The following is a 15,273-nucleotide window of genomic DNA, read 5'->3' on the forward strand; positions in this document are numbered from 1 at the left end:
AAAGAAGTAATAAATTTTCTATTATATTTTACAGTTGGAGTAGATTATACTTGTAAATGTCTTTTTAATTAAAAAAAGAATCCTTAAAATTTGGTTTTTTTGATGCTGTTTATTTTTAAATAACTTAACCATTGGCACATACAATCATCTTAATGTATTTTCTGATTATTTCAAATTTTTTGTGTATATACAAGTTGAAAGTCTGAAAGTAACATGAGAACCATTTTGTTTACTCTGTAATTGGACATACAAAAGTATATTAATTTGCTCATAAAAGTGTATGTGACGTTGCCTCTTGTAAAGCTGTCAATCATGTGATAGCAGTCATGTCAGCCAAACAGTTAAGACTCCAGATGAGCTGAGCTGTTGTAGAAATGAGTTCAGCCATTTGCCTCAGGATCTCCAGAGCCAGGTGTGTGCCTCACTGTTATTGTTCCCAACAAAAAGATGAAGTCACATAGAAATGTAAGTAATGCTTAAAATGACACTTGGATGAAGCTAACACAGACTTGGTAACACAGATTCAAGTATGAACCTTTCTAATGGTCTCATTTTTCTATTTCCCATCCCTCTTTACAGTTCATTCTGAGATCTGGTTTCTCCAAAACTGAACTCAATTAAAAAAACCAAACCAACCAACCAAAAAACCCAGTTCCATTTTACAGTATAATGCAACCCACTCAAAACCCACCTAAAACCTCCCTCACTACCTTCAGAGATGATTTTTATGTGTATAATACAACCTGATGTCAGCTGTGGAGGAAACAGATTTTGAAGCCTGTAACCATTGCTAAAGAAGTGAAACATTTTTTCACTAAGTATTCATTCAGCTGCCCTAAGCAGCAGAAGCACCACCACAATATTGCGATCTCTTTACATGTTGCTGGGATACTGCTACTACCATCACTAGCTGGTTCTGTGTTGGCTGCATCATGCTGTGGAAAAGTTTTTTGAAGAGCCCAACTTGGAAATACCTGTATTATACTGAGAATTACCTTCTAAGGTAATTTCTGAAATTTACCTTCTAAGCCAAACTGAAATAATGATCAAGTTCTGGATCAGACGGCCACAGTAGTTAAAATATTTTAAATTGATCCTTCCAGTTCTGCAGGGTACTGGCACTATAGGATGTAGTTTAACATGTGGTAATTCCTTCATATAGCCCATATGATGGGAAGGGATCAGAATTACAGCTAAACTTTCAATAACCAACAAAAATATATTATTTAGATTTTAGAAGAGAGAGACAAAATCTCCTGTTCTTTCCAATGTTGCCCGTACTTTTGTTTATGAAAAGCATCTGCCAGCTGAAATAGTGGCATGCTAATATACAGTCTGCTAATATAATACTAACAAAAAGACTTCACCTTCTTACAATATACTCAAAACATTATCCTATAGGAGCTATTTGAGGACAAGCAGTAGTAAGACATTGATAAAAGTAAGAAAGTTTAAAAAAAAAACCATCCCAGAGATATTTAAGGCAGATGAAAAGGCTTAAACGTTCTGATTACTCAGAAAAAGAAGCCACAGCACGATCCATGCAAAGAATTTAGACCAGTGAACAACAACCAAGGACAAGTGCCAGGAAAATCAGGAGCAGCAACATGAGTGAGGCACTGTCATCTGCCCTACACCTTCTCAGTCCACTCCAGCAGATTTCATCTTTCCCTTGTCCTATACTAGGTACTATTCTCATCACATGATAGGGCATATAATGTGCTATGCCTGCTTTTGTTAGTTTGTTCATCTCAGCCTTGGCCATATTGATCACCATAACTGGTCTACTCTGGCTTCCAACCGGGAGACCTGGAGACACACCATCTATAACGCTGCTATTTCCTTTGAGAAAGCACGCAGGGTCACCCTTGAGGAGAAAAGGCAACGCAGAAAGAATCGTGCCTTGCAGAATACACCATCTAAGGAGTCTTTCTGCTGTGCCTTTTGCAACTGGACATGCCTGTCTCGTATTGGCCTTTTTAGCCACCAGCCCGCTTGTGACAAACGTGGGTAGAGACCTTTCCCAAATCTTCGTTCGCGAAGCCCAGCCATGAAAATCATGTCCTTTTATTTTCTACTGAATATCTGGACACTAGCAATGCTGAGAAACTAAAATTTACAGTAGCACAACTCTGTATGGTAAAGAGTGACTAGACAACAGAATATGAACAATGTAAATCTGTGTCCTTCCTGCCCCTGTAACAGTTCCACTTCTTTAGAAAGGTAAAGGTAAGCTTCACTGGAGATAAAAAAAGAAAAAAAGGAAGAAGACTGGTCTTCTCAAAATCCATGTTGATCTGAAGTTGTACTTAATATTTATTTTTCTACATGTTTCTCATTTTGGCCATGAGTTCTTCCAGGCTTTCTTCAGCCTCTGCTACCGTTTCCTTCATTATCAAATTCTCTTCCTATTAGGAACAGGAAGAAAAAGTTGGCAAAAAAATAGCAAACAACAATCCCCGCACAAATTAGCTTTACTGCCTTTACACCACACCATTTTCCTAGATCCAGGCACTTGATTGCAAGATTAGGCCTAAGTGATTATACGCTTAAACTGTAAACTGTTTCACTTTGGAGTTAGAATGTTCTGGCCGCAAGACATACAGATTCTGTGTTTCCCAGGTATACTAATTGCTCTTTGACTACATACAGTTTTAAAAGATAAATATGGTAAAAATTAATTAGTCACCAAAAAGCAACTGAGAAATTCACATTTGTTTTCCTTCTACCAGCCCCGAAAAGCATTTATTCTTATCACCTCAAAACTACATTCACACCAGCTTCCATACTTAAAGAAATATATTTCATAGAAACACAAAATCATCTGCACTAATCAGATGTACTGAGGTCCAGTTTCACTGGAACTGTTCAAGATGGAATTTTATTTTAGGTTTAAAGGCTACCAAGCTAGCTGGTAGTATAAAGTTAATCTACAACATGTATTTCTCAAAAATTCATAAAGAACAAATATGTTACCTTTTCTGGGATAGTATATGCTACAGTAATTCCCTCAGGAAGGTCGGGTACCGGGCCAGATGCAGCCTTCAGCTCATCTACTGAAGTTTCTGATACTAATTCGATGCCTTTGCATTAAAAGCAAACAAGAACTCCATTAAAAGGTAGAAGAAAAAGTTCTTTAATAACCAAGCTATCACAGTAAGTAAGAGGTAAGCTGCAGCTTCTTTTCCAAAACAGAGAAAAATTAAAAGCAGAAAGACCTTTGATTTCAACCTCTTCCTTCCACTATCAATACAAAATATCTTCCCTTTACAATACATGAAACAGTTCTATATATGTAACTTATGGACAAGAATGGCACCTCTTCTTTGTCCTTACTATTTAAATCTTACTATGTGGACACCTCTGCCAATGGTAACATAAGATTATTTTTTAGATCATATAATAAACAGAATTTATACCCCTGTTCTTGAAACAGTTATATAAAACACATTTACCATTCCTTAAGACAATTCCTTCTAATTTAAAGCCCTCAAAGGAATATAAAATTCCACGGGATGCCTCAGCACAGTGGTTATGGAAATGACAAATGCTCTCAGTATATTTAAAAGGAATATACAATTAATACATTTTCTCACATCTCTCTCATCTTCAGACCATCTTTTAAGAAAGTCTTTTACTCAAGCAGCAGTTACATTTTGAGCCTAAAACCTGCACACTGCATCAAAAACACATCATCAGGTTGTGTTAAAATTATTGTCAAAACCTGTGAAAAGCCAGCAGTAATTGCGCAGTATAAGTTACAAAAAATAGGAACTGTAAGAATTCTATGTACCCTACAGTTTGTTCACCCAAATTGAATCTTGGTACTGGGAACATCATTTAGTCTCCAGTTGATGACTTACCCCAGTCATTGTCTTCGTGTACTATTTCATCTTCCTTTTCAATTACTTCTTGTTTTGGTTGTGCAGCTTCTTTTTTCTGAAGGAAAACCACAAAAAGATAAAAACCATAATAAGCAAAATGTAATAGTCAAATTTCCAACAACAGCAAAGAAGATCAAATCTAATATTCATGTTTCTTTCAATATTTAAGATAAGCAGTCACAGTTTAGAACTTTGTTAGCCATAAAAAAGGCAGAATACCTGCTGCTTAAAAAAAAAGCTAAACCCATTAACACTCAGAAACACAGGACTGCCAGAAAGGTTGAGCAATTATGTCCAAGAAAATATTACTTAACTGAATGCAAGCCCTTCTTCCTACCCTTTGCTTTAAGATAACTCTACATACTGTATATTTAGAAACATGTGCAACCATCTCAGGACAAGGCTGCTGAAAACTGGAGTAGCAATTAACGTTTTCTTTTACTACAGATTTGTATCTTGCATTGTTCTTAAGATTTTAAGAAAGGGAAAAAAAGAAAACCCAAATCATTTTTACCTTATAATTTTCTTGCTGTTTTCTGCAATTGTGGTCGCTACATTGTGGGTTTGGCTTCATAGACATAGTTGGGAAGAAATCCTGCATTGCATTGTAACCAAGATAATAACTCACAGTACCAAAATTTAACAGGTATCTAGAAACACAGAGAAAGAAGGAGCTTACATACAACAATTTATATTATATTTATGCAAACCTAAAACTTCAGTTGCTCAAGGAATAATTTTCCCTCATAGAACTTTTAGAATATACTCACACTACTGCAGTTGTAAAGAGTTACTGTAATTGTCTTAAATAAGCTGTAGTCACCTAACAACAGCATAATTGGACCAATATAGAATCCAATTCTCTTCTGGTCTAAGTGTGTGAGAACACATCAGCTACACTCAGAAGTATGTTTAGAGTAGCATGTAAGCAGTTTCCTCCTGTGCCTTAAACCATTGCTGAAAACACTGAGGTTCCCTGTATTACAATGTGGAAATTTTAAACACCTGATCAGAACCAGTTTAATAATCTTTATTGTAGGGTCCAATTTGCAATCAAAATAAAGATTCAAATTAAGCTGCAATGTTTGCATTCTTCATTCAAGAAAAACATCTCTCTGGACAATTGAAAATGGAGCTTTGTTGTTTATAGGCACACTTGCAAACAGTACTTTTATTCGTTGTAACTAGAAATTTTTGGGTAATGGACAAAACCAAGCTAAGGCTAAAAGCAGGCTAAATACAATCTTATTCTCAAAGATGCTTGTAAAACACTCTGTGTCATTTTGAAAATGAGCACAAAGTTCTTCAAATATTTTCCTTGCTGATACATGCAATTCTTTTAGCAGTTGGAGTCATGCAACATTACTTTTTGAAAATACTAAAATAAGTCATATTGCTTTATAACAGATTTTTACAAACACTGTAAGGGAAATAATTTATTCTTTGTCCATGTACAAAATTTCAAAGACAAGTCAGCACTGTAGCATTTTTTGTATATAACTTAATGATGTCAAATCAGAGCATGTTTAAATGCAGAAGTAAGAAAAAAATGTGCATCTGTGTATGCAGTGAAAGAAATTCTTCTGAAAACCCTGAAACTGTTTCTTACCCTACTGCTATTTAAAGTAGCAGTTCCAAAGCAAACACAGCAATGTTTCAAGCAGTGTATACTTCAGCACTGTCCAATCATGCCAATACCATCAGGAAACAGGCCACAGACATTTAAAAAGAACCAGACCCATCATTATGAGAAGTTCTTTCAGGTTTTTCTTCTCTTATTGGGCTGTAAATCGAATAGCAACAACTCAAGTCACTTACTTCAGAACATTTTGTACCAGCATTCCTGCCACAACACCCATAGTTGTAGGAAGACTGGCTGCACAAACTCCCTCTCGTTTCAATGTCTTCTCATCGATATTTGCAGCAACTACAAGTGGAGGAGCACACTGAAGGGAAATAAAGAAACTGAGTTTAAAAGAAGTTTTAAAGAAATCCCACAGATCACACAAAATCTTAAGCTACTGAATCAGCTGTGCCAGGATCACTCTCACTAGCCAGCTAATCTCCATATTCCCAGTCCTGCTTTAAAAGGCAAATGAGCAATTCGGCAGAGCGCTGCGTACCGCGAAACAAGCGGATTCACCAGGTATGATCAGCTGTATGTGTCCTGAAACTGCATTTTCACTGACTCCAGATTCCATCCAGATTTGACCAAGTTCATTGCAGGCCTTATAAACACAGAAACACACACATCAGCACTGCAAAAGTTTAATGAAAAGAAAAGAAACCCAAACAATGTGGTAAATTGAGTGTGATTAAACACATCCATCTCCCTGCTTTAAGACAAAAAGGCTATGATCAGAAAAAGGGGCATGAAGAGATAGAAATTATTTATCAGAGTCAAAGGACAAATCAAAAGGCAAATTGAAGTTGACCTCAGAAAGCTAGCCCATTGTGCTTTCCTGAGGACCTGAGATTTTTTAACAAATACAGACATTAGTGATCCAGTTACAGCACACTGCAGAATCTAATCATACAATCTACTTTTACAGGCTTGGATACAGTATATCTGTGTACCTTCCCTGCCTGCAATTTATGGATCCAGTCAGCTGGAGGATAACAGAAAACATACATTTGGCATGTACCCTACGTTGGCTGCTACTATAAAGAAAAACAATTTGATTAGGTACACAGCATTAAGTCATTTTTAGTATACAGAAAGTCATATGTAGTATACAATTAGCTATAGACAGTCTTTAAAAAGTTTGTAAGATTTAACATACCAGCCTTTAAAAATACCTTTACATAAACAAGATAATCTGGAAAGACAGAGAGAGTTTATGACACTTTACTCTTTTATGAACCATTAGCTGCTAGTAACTTAAAAGTCTACAGTTATATTTGGGTTTTATAAGAACTGGGAAAAAGCTCAGATTCAGTTTCCTTAAACCAAGGAAACATTTCTTAGAAGATTCTTTTTAAATTCCTGTCTTTTCTGCAGTCCCCACAGTTCCTAACATTGCTACAGGAGAAAATAGACTTCCACAAGCTCACGCCTTCGATGGCCTTACCGTGTTAATCGCCATGCGAGCTTCAAAGTTGTCTACACAGCTTAGAACAAGGTCAACAGGTTTCCCTTCCTCCAGTGCACCATTACTGAAATAAGCATCACAAAGTTTGCATGAAATTGCTGGCAGAACAAAATACCAACGTGGCAAGCAACATGCCTGCTTCTAGAGTACAGAAGCCCAGGGGAAGCGAATTTGTAACAAAACTTGTGCAAATGCAGAATAGCGTACAAACAGCATCTCTGATCTACAGAAGAAACAACAGCTGAAGCTGGGATTTAATATATGGGCATTTTAGACTCAAAGAAGTTTTATATAGAAAACACTCACAGTACAAAGTATTGGAGAATTGTACCTTGATACAACAGAACTGCAAATGGCAAACGTTATTTCAGACCTCCTCTGTGAAATCCACTAATAACTATTTTCTTTCTTCGTTCTATAAAGCATAACTGAAACCACTTTAGAGCAGTGAAAATATGATCTGATCTGTTTTCTATAATGGGAAAAGTCTCTAAGTCCTACAGCTTTGGCTGGAAATCTAAAGATGCATCAATATAAAACATAACTGTGTAACAGCAGAAATAAATGCCAACTCTAGAGAAAACATCTAGGCAGGAATGTCTTCATATACAAATATTTCCCAGTGGTTTAAGTTATTAAATTGAAAAAAATCCCTCAACAATAAAAACGTGAGGTTGTATAGAACTACACATCAGCAGAAGTTGGCAACATGCTTTTCTTGAGAGATTTTACCTTATTCTGTCCATGAAGTGTTCAAAGTTGTCCAGTGTTGTGATGTTGTAGTTATGTACTTCAAACTGAACATCAGGATTAATATCCCTTATGGAGGAAATAATATGAGTCAATAGTCACGAATGCAATGATAATTTGCATTCTACTCCCTAACTTCGCAAGTGTTACTATAGTCTTAAGTTTCCAGCCTGAACTCAAGAATACACCCATTTTTCTCCAAAATTCACAAATTAGATGAGAAAAAAACCCACAATATATTGAATTGGCATAGTTTATACCAAACTTCTGAGCAAAACTAGCTTTACTTAAAAAGTAGACTCACATAAAGGTTTTGGCCAATATGTCTTTAAAGTATCAATCATTCCCACAAATATTTTATACTCAAATTCCCCAATTAGATCATGCTCCTTTGCAAGTAATTAAGAGCGAAACATTGGTTTTCTGGAGCAGCATCCTAGGCAAATACATTTTAATACCCACTTCTCTAAGCTATACCTCAAAGTATGCTCTGCTGCTTGCACTTTACTTAATCCAGCTTGATGAGGTTGGAAGAAGAGTCTGTTCATGTTTGCCAGTTCCACTTTGTCATAGTCAAACAGAAGCAGCTACAATAAAGATTGTATTAACATGTGTGAATCTCCAAAGACACAGCAACTAGAGTCCTATGGCAAGGTATTTTAAACAACAAAACTAGTTCTAAAAAAAAAAAACCAACAAAAAGCCACCCCAAGCTAACATCCCTCTACCCCTGCAGTGTCATTCAATTCACATATAAAAGGTGCCAATTTTGTAAGTGCATGAAAGACTGAATTCTAACTGCCATTCAGGAGGAACCAATTTGTTAAGTCCTGAAAACTACTCTTAATAATAAGTAATCTGTTCATTTGATCTAAACAAAGATTATTCAGCAGATTAATCTACATGAACACTATCATCTCTATTATCACATTCCTACTTGCTATTATGTCATTAACTAAAAATGTGTGATTTATTTCACTTGTCTTGGGATGCAGTTCTTCAAAAACAATTCTCTTAAAATACCTGCATAGTACATGGACATGTTGTTTATTATAAATTCTGAATCAACTGATGTTCTTTGCTATGCCTACGATGCCAGTCTTCTGGAAATGCTCCTTCAGAAGAATAAACTTCGCAATAAAAAATTGCATCACTTCTATATTTAAAAACTTTCCAGAGTTTTAAGAGTAAATAGTCAGGCTTTGTCTGGGAATACAAACATTTGAGCCATTCTCCAAATTCCTCCTTTAGAGAAAAATCCTATACACACTACACACACACCAAATTATTTTTAACTGCTGCTAAATTTTTAGCTCTAAGTCTGCCACATGACAAACTACCATTTGTGATAAAAATATCTGTTTGATATCCACCACGTTTCAAATTCATGAATATAAACTTCTTATTATAAGACTTAATCTTCTATGCAAGCTATCCCCTCCTTTTTCTTTGTTTTGTTCTCCTTTTGCAATAATCCAGTATGAAGGTTAGATAGATGGGCTCGTATAGGAGTACGGAGATGACCAGAATCCAAACAAGGATCATCCACATCATACAAGATTTAGCCCAAAGTAAATCAATTTTACTAGTGTTAAGAAAAATACAGACTCTTCAGTGCAATGTTTACACAAGTGCTTTCTTCACAACAGCTTTTTTATTTGGGTAAAATCAACTGAATGAAATCAAATCAAACTCTTCATAAAGAGGACTGATCCATCTACTGTAAAGAAGTAGAAGAAAAAAAAATCTCATTACCTTACCAATGCCACACCTTGTCAACATTTCAGCAGTCACACTTCCAACTCCACCTACACCTACTACTGCAACTGTAAAGGTACGGATTTTCTGTAGAAAGAAATAAAATAGAGACAAGGATATCAAAAGTGGTCCTGCCAGGGAAAGAATGCAAGTAACTTTTCATTACAGACAGAATCCTACCTCATAGTCTTTGACAATTCCCATTCTTTTTAATGCCATCAAGCGACTACGAATAAAAAAAAAGCAACATTACACAGAAAATGCTCTCTTATGTTTCTAATAGCAATTTTGCTTTTCAGGTATTTAAAATCACTTTTGCTTTAAAAATAACCCCTCCAAGCACCAAACTCAAGCCTGCTGCTTTCATTGCAGTTGTGATTGCCAGCTAGGTAGAGTCTGAATGAGAGAGTAGATGCTTTCCTATTAGCAACAGAGTACTAACCCTGCAGAAACTCATTTTCTTATTCAGCTGGTATGAGTAATGTCAATGAAATCAGGAGGACACATAGTTATTTTTGTAAATTAATCCCAGATTCACAGAATGAAAGATGACACTTTTTTCGGTAATGAACCATATGGCAGCAAACTAGTGAAGACTTGCACTGTCTTCTGATCAATTTGATTATATTAACTCCAACATAACATTAAAAAAAAATAAAAAATTGACACTATCAGGTTTTAAGGATAAGTGAAAGGATTTTAAAGTAACATTTTATCCTGTTATTGCATTTTTACATTGAAAGTATCAACGAAAGTACAGATATCGACTTGTATTAAGGAAAAAAAAAAGCATCAGATTTCCAAAAGAGAAGGGGTCCCTGGTACTCAGTAATTCTATAAATCAAACTCTAAAATAGTTAAGTTATGAGGAATAAGACCTCGTGTTATACCAACACCTGTCCATTTATTAGCAACCTAGCTGAAAAACTCACAAGGTTTCCTCTCTCTCGTACTGTAAAACAAGATAATACAACGTAGCTCTGACATACACCCCTGTCAGCCCAGGCAGGTGGGAAATCCGAGAGCATCCCTCCCCTGCTCCCCACAGAGCACCTGCCTTCAGCCTTGTCCTGACACCCTCCTCGGCACACCCAGGCCCAGCCCTTAGACCCGCACCCGCCCGAGCCCCCCTCCACATGCCTCTTCCCCTTCCCCCAGACCCGCAGTTCCAACCTACGGCCCTCCCTCTTGCCCATCCTCTTTATCCCGACGGAATCCTCCGCTTCCCGGACGGCCCCTGGCCCCGGCCGCACCTGTAGGGGTTGGAGTCCGTCACCTCCGGGCTCATGGTGTCGATGCGGGTCCGCGCCGGCCGCCGCCCGCCCCGCTCCCGGGCCAGCTCCTCCTCCAGCTCCCGCACCCGCCGCTCCAGCCGCTCCAGCCGATCGGGATCCGCCATGGCAGTGACACGTCTGCCCGGCCGCGAGAGCTTCCGGGAAGCGCCGGGGCGTTCCCATCCCGGGGCCGCCTCCCGACACCCGGCAGCGGGAGCGGGCGGGATCCGGCCGCGGCTGGGGGCGGGTGTTCGCCGAGGCAGTACCTGTCTGCCGGGATTGCAGACAGGAGAAGCCACCCAGCCCCGGCAGCCCCGGGGGCGGGCAGCGCCTTCCTTGGCGGACCGAGGCGCCTCTGGGCGGCAGCGAACGGGACGGGACGGGACGGGACGGGGCGGGGCGGGGCGGGGCGGGGCGGGCAGCGGCGGAGCCTCCCGGGATGGCGGCGGAGCCGGGCACCAGCGAGGTGCGGCGGCAGCACCGCTTCGACCAGGGCAGCTTGGAGCGGTACCTGAGCAGCCACCTGCGCGGCTTCCCTCGGGAGCCCGCGGGCGCGCTGGCTGTCAGGCAGTACAGGTAACTGGCGGCACAGGTGACATAGGTGACACAGGTGACGGGGGAGCCGCCGCTCTTCTGCTCCAGCGCTCCCGGGAGGGGCCAGAGCCGCCTCCGTGGCCCGGACATGGGCTGTGAGCCCGCACTGTGAGGCGAGAAGAGGGGCCGCTCTACTCGCTGCTGCCTGGGAGGGAAGGTGGCCAGCGGTAGAGATGTCCTGGGGATGGCGGTCAGCAGCCACCGAGGGAACAGCTCATCCCTTGGCCGGCTGGAGAAGTCAAAGTTTGCAGTGGCGGCGAAGGTGACCTTTGTCACGGACACTGTGTGGCCGCAGCCAGCCGTCTACGGGCGGGCTGTGTGTTGGGTGGGCTTCCCGCTGTCCTCAGGGTACTCGCATGATTGTTTTATTGCCTCTCAATTTATCTGCTCCATCTTTGATTACACAGCAAATAGTAATGTTCAGAAGCACATACACGGCTTAAGAATTCAATTGTAGAAGCGTTAGGCTATGGCCGGTTAAGCAAATCCATGAGAACAGGGCAAGGATGTGTTGAAATTCCCATTAACGCCCTGCGAGCAATGCCATGCGCCAGTGGGGTGCCACACCCAGGCTCCAAAGCCACTATCCCATAGAACGGTGGGTTCATTTGCATTCAGCAAATTAATGTTGTGGCTGCGTGACTTCACATCGGGAGCTAATTATTAGAAGGTATTCTAAAAATAGGTATTAGTTCCTCTGTAAAATGACCTAGACTACTTTATCTGTAGACCACTAAGAAACAGTAAACAATTTTTCATTGACTTCTGTTGCAAATATAAAACATCCATTGAATCATCAGCTGTACCCTAATCCTCGTATGTACCTTGATTGAGGAGACCTTAGGAAGGACCTTAGGAGAGTAGCTAATAGTAAAATCTGTTAAAATACTGTCAGTATTTATGCTTTTACTAGTTTGCTTGTCTTGTAGTTGCAGTTCAAGGCTTCAGCTGGTGTAAATTTCTTTTGTGCTAGGCAGAGCATTTGTCAGTGCAGTATACTTGTTAAATTGTGTTACAAATTATGCCCTAACTGCTTCAGGGAGAATGGAAATGTAATGGGAAGCGTGAGGGCAAAAGTTCGCTTGATTTTTGTTTTCCATTAGTTGTCCAGTCTTTTATTGGACTAAGTCAAAATGCATCTTAAAAATTAACCAGAATGAGGAGAGAAAGGCATGCAGGTTAGCACAGAGCCTTGAGGAAAATAAAGGTCAATGATCTTGGTTGGAAAATGATGGAAAAGGTGTTATGAAGGGTTTAACTAGGTTACCCTTTTCTTTTACACATGTATGTGATTGAAATGTCTTATTTTCTTTGTCACTTCAACATTCATTCTTTAAAATTTTCCTATAGGCTGTCCCTTAAGCATAGCATATGGATATCATGATCAGGCTGGCATACAGTGGAGCTTTGTACTAGAATCATCAGTAATTTAGTCATAGAGTAGAATCATAGAATGGGTTGGGTTGGGAGGGACCTTAAAGATCATCTATTTCCAACTCCTTGCCACAGGCAGGGACACCTTTCTCTAGGCCATATTGTTCAGAGCCCCATCCAGCCCAGCCTTGAACACTTCCAGGGATGGGGCATCCACAGTTTCTCTGGGCAACCCATTCCAGAGCCTCACCACTCTCACAGTAAAGACTTTTTTTCTAATATCTAATCTAAACCTACTCTCTTTCAGTTTGAATCTGTTCCCCATTGTCCTGTCACTGCATGCTCTTGTAAAAAGTTCCCCTCCAATTTGGAGAGCTTTCTTTGTGCTTACATTGTTCAAAATACAGCTCACCAAAGGAGAAATACAATTATGAGCTAGTGAGAATTCTGCTCTCTTTAATTCCTCCAAATCAGCTTTGAAGTTAGTATCTACTGCATGCCTTGAATAAGTTAATGATGTCTATGGAGGAGAAGTAAATGCTACAGGAGAACAATTTGGCTGTGATCTGTCCACAGTGAAAGAAGACATCTTTCTTATAAGTAGGAATAGAACCTCTGACTTTTGATTCTGTAGGCTGTCACTTGCTTCCTTGTAAGACTGGATTTGAAGAAAAACCCACAACCCAAAACAACTCCTGAGAAGAACTCTTTCCTCTGTCCTGCCATTTTGTTCAGGCCAAATTGAAGTGCATTTTGCATAATTTCTGTTAAAAGTTTACAAATTTGTAAGTACTTGAATTTGTAATTTTAATCTCTCTCTTTGTAGCTCTGGCCAGTCAAATCCGACCTTTTACCTTCAGAAGGGTGGTCAGGCTTATGTGCTCAGGAAGAAGCCCCATGGCCCCCTTTTACCCAGAGCACACAAGGTAAGTAACATTCCTCATCAAGCTCCAGACAATTCGTATTACAAGTGACTAAGTCCCATACATTACCCAGTACATTGTTGAGTGTGTCCAGAAATGCAGTGAACTGCTGGATCAGTGAACTGTGTTCTGTGAGCTAAACATTGTCATTTACTGTGCTCATTTATGTTTGGGAGGTTTTAATTGAACCTAAATTTCTGTGTCGTCTTCAGGTTGATAGAGAATATCATGTACAGAAAGCCTTATTTTCGGCTGGTTTTCCGGTGCCTGAGCCCCTGTTGTATTGCAGTGATGTTTCTGTCATTGGAACAGAGTTTTATGTAATGCAGCATGTGCAGGTTGGTCCTCCAATGTGAGAGATTCTTTCCTTCTCCCTACTACAAGATGCTTTTAAATTGCCTTTCTGTTAGAGCCTTACTCAGCAGTCACTAAGTTTTCTGATATGAACATAAATAATCTGATAATTTTAAGAAATGCTACCTATCAGTGATTCTCACAGATTTCAGCTTCTCCAAGACTTATTTCCCACTTTGTTGAAATATTCAGCTCAGTATTTGACCTCTTGTTCTTGTTTTGAGTTCTCAGAAGGATGTCTTGCAATAAGGCAATATTTCTTCTGTGAAAAGCATAACCAAGTCAGAGGGAAAACAGTCAGTTGATAAAGTTATACTGAATCTTTGGACATCCTGCAGGCTGTTTAGTACTGAAGATAGGAATTGACACACAATCACCTTTTCTTGAAAACCAAGCAGGATTTCAGTTCAAACAGAAAGAATAGTTTCAGAAAGAATACAGCATAGTTCTGTCTGTGGTCCATCTCATCTGGGGGTGCTGTAGCTGAGTTGATAGTGCTTCTGTTAGATTTTGGTGATTTTTGAGTGTAAGTATGCTGTATCATGTATTTTTTTTTCCCTGCTGGAGGAGGATTTGAATTCAGGCCTCTTTCCTTTCATTGCGTCCTACTCTGTCATCAGGTTAACTGGGAAATTAGAAATATAAGAGTTCGTGGGCCAGTTTCTGGAGATTAAGTTAACTTTCCTACAAAACCCATGAATCAAGAGTAATAAAATATAAGAGCTCTGAAAAATTTGAAACAGATTTCTTACATTAAAGATGGAGAATTTTTCTGGCTTTGGCTACAAGAAAGTGATTCCTTAAGAAGAAACCTTGCTGCATTTCTAAGTATGTAAATGTACAGTCTGTCCATTCTAAGATGGACAACACTCACTGTTTTTAACAAATACATTGTATATTTAGAAAACAACCATATATTTATTCTGTTGAATAAACTATTGCACAGTACAGAACCTGATTTTGAGATTTGTTACACAGAACCTTTTAGTAAAAAAAATTCTCTTGCTACTTTATCTGTGTGAATATATTGAAGCCATCATGCAAAACAGTGAAATTGAGGAGCTCAGAGGAGGTAGGAATCTGTTTTTTCTCTTCCAATCTGTTACTGGCAGCGTCAAAATTAAAGGATAAAATGGAAAAACACACCCATCTTTTAGATATATTAAACTGCCTTTAAGGAGAACACAAGTGAATTTCTTTGGGTTGTTTGCCTCAGCTTGTGCAACCCACCTATTTCTCTTCTCTCCCTGTCTGTGCCCCCCCATCTCCC

The 15,273-nt window shown here is 39.3% G+C and overlaps 2 protein-coding genes across 3 annotated transcripts in view; one reads left to right on the plus strand and one right to left on the minus strand.

Annotated features, from left to right (window-relative positions):
• Positions 1–89: 89 nt before the first annotated feature.
• On the minus strand, positions 90–10,924 carry UBA5 (ubiquitin like modifier activating enzyme 5). Of its 2 annotated transcripts, XM_064671536.1 has the most exons (12): positions 10,738–10,921; positions 9,665–9,710; positions 9,482–9,571; positions 8,204–8,313; positions 7,709–7,795; positions 6,956–7,040; positions 6,008–6,112; positions 5,703–5,830; positions 4,399–4,534; positions 3,864–3,939; positions 2,977–3,083; positions 90–2,408 (listed from the first exon to the last, which is right to left on the minus strand). In XM_064671536.1, the coding sequence occupies exons 1-12, from the start codon at positions 10,881–10,883 to the stop codon at positions 2,325–2,327; spliced, it is 1,200 nt and encodes a 399-aa protein (XP_064527606.1). In that variant the 5' UTR covers positions 10,884–10,921; the 3' UTR covers positions 90–2,324. The 2 variants fall into 2 exon arrangements, with proteins under 2 accessions (XP_064527606.1, XP_064527602.1); XM_064671532.1 differs by lacking the exon at positions 9,665–9,710 and having other exon boundaries at positions 10,738–10,924.
• Positions 10,925–10,966: 42 nt separating this feature from the next.
• Positions 10,967–15,273, plus strand: part of ACAD11 (acyl-CoA dehydrogenase family member 11) — a 30,987-nt gene continuing 26,680 nt past the window's right edge. Inside the window, exons 1-3 of the mRNA XM_064671507.1 lie at positions 10,967–11,334; positions 13,553–13,652; positions 13,862–13,987. Coding sequence (XP_064527577.1) covers positions 11,198–11,334; positions 13,553–13,652; positions 13,862–13,987 — 363 coding nt within the window. The 5' untranslated portion in view covers positions 10,967–11,197. The remainder of the gene's footprint in view (positions 11,335–13,552; positions 13,653–13,861; positions 13,988–15,273) is intronic.

Source organism: Pseudopipra pipra, chromosome 1 (genome assembly GCF_036250125.1).
Source record: "Pseudopipra pipra isolate bDixPip1 chromosome 1, bDixPip1.hap1, whole genome shotgun sequence".
NCBI lineage: Eukaryota > Metazoa > Chordata > Aves > Passeriformes > Pipridae > Pseudopipra > Pseudopipra pipra.

Coding starts and splice junctions, on each gene's coding strand:
- UBA5 (XM_064671536.1), bottom strand. CDS start 10,883: ATGGCGGATCCCGATCGGCTGGAGCGGCTGGAGCGGCGGGTGCGGGAG. Junction 9,572..9,664: donor GAATTGTCAAAGACTATGAG/GTAGGATTCTGT, acceptor TTCTTTCTACAG/AAAATCCGTACCTTTACAGT. Junction 6,113..6,955: donor CTCGCATGGCGATTAACACG/GTAAGGCCATCG, acceptor TGTGTTTATAAG/GCCTGCAATGAACTTGGTCA.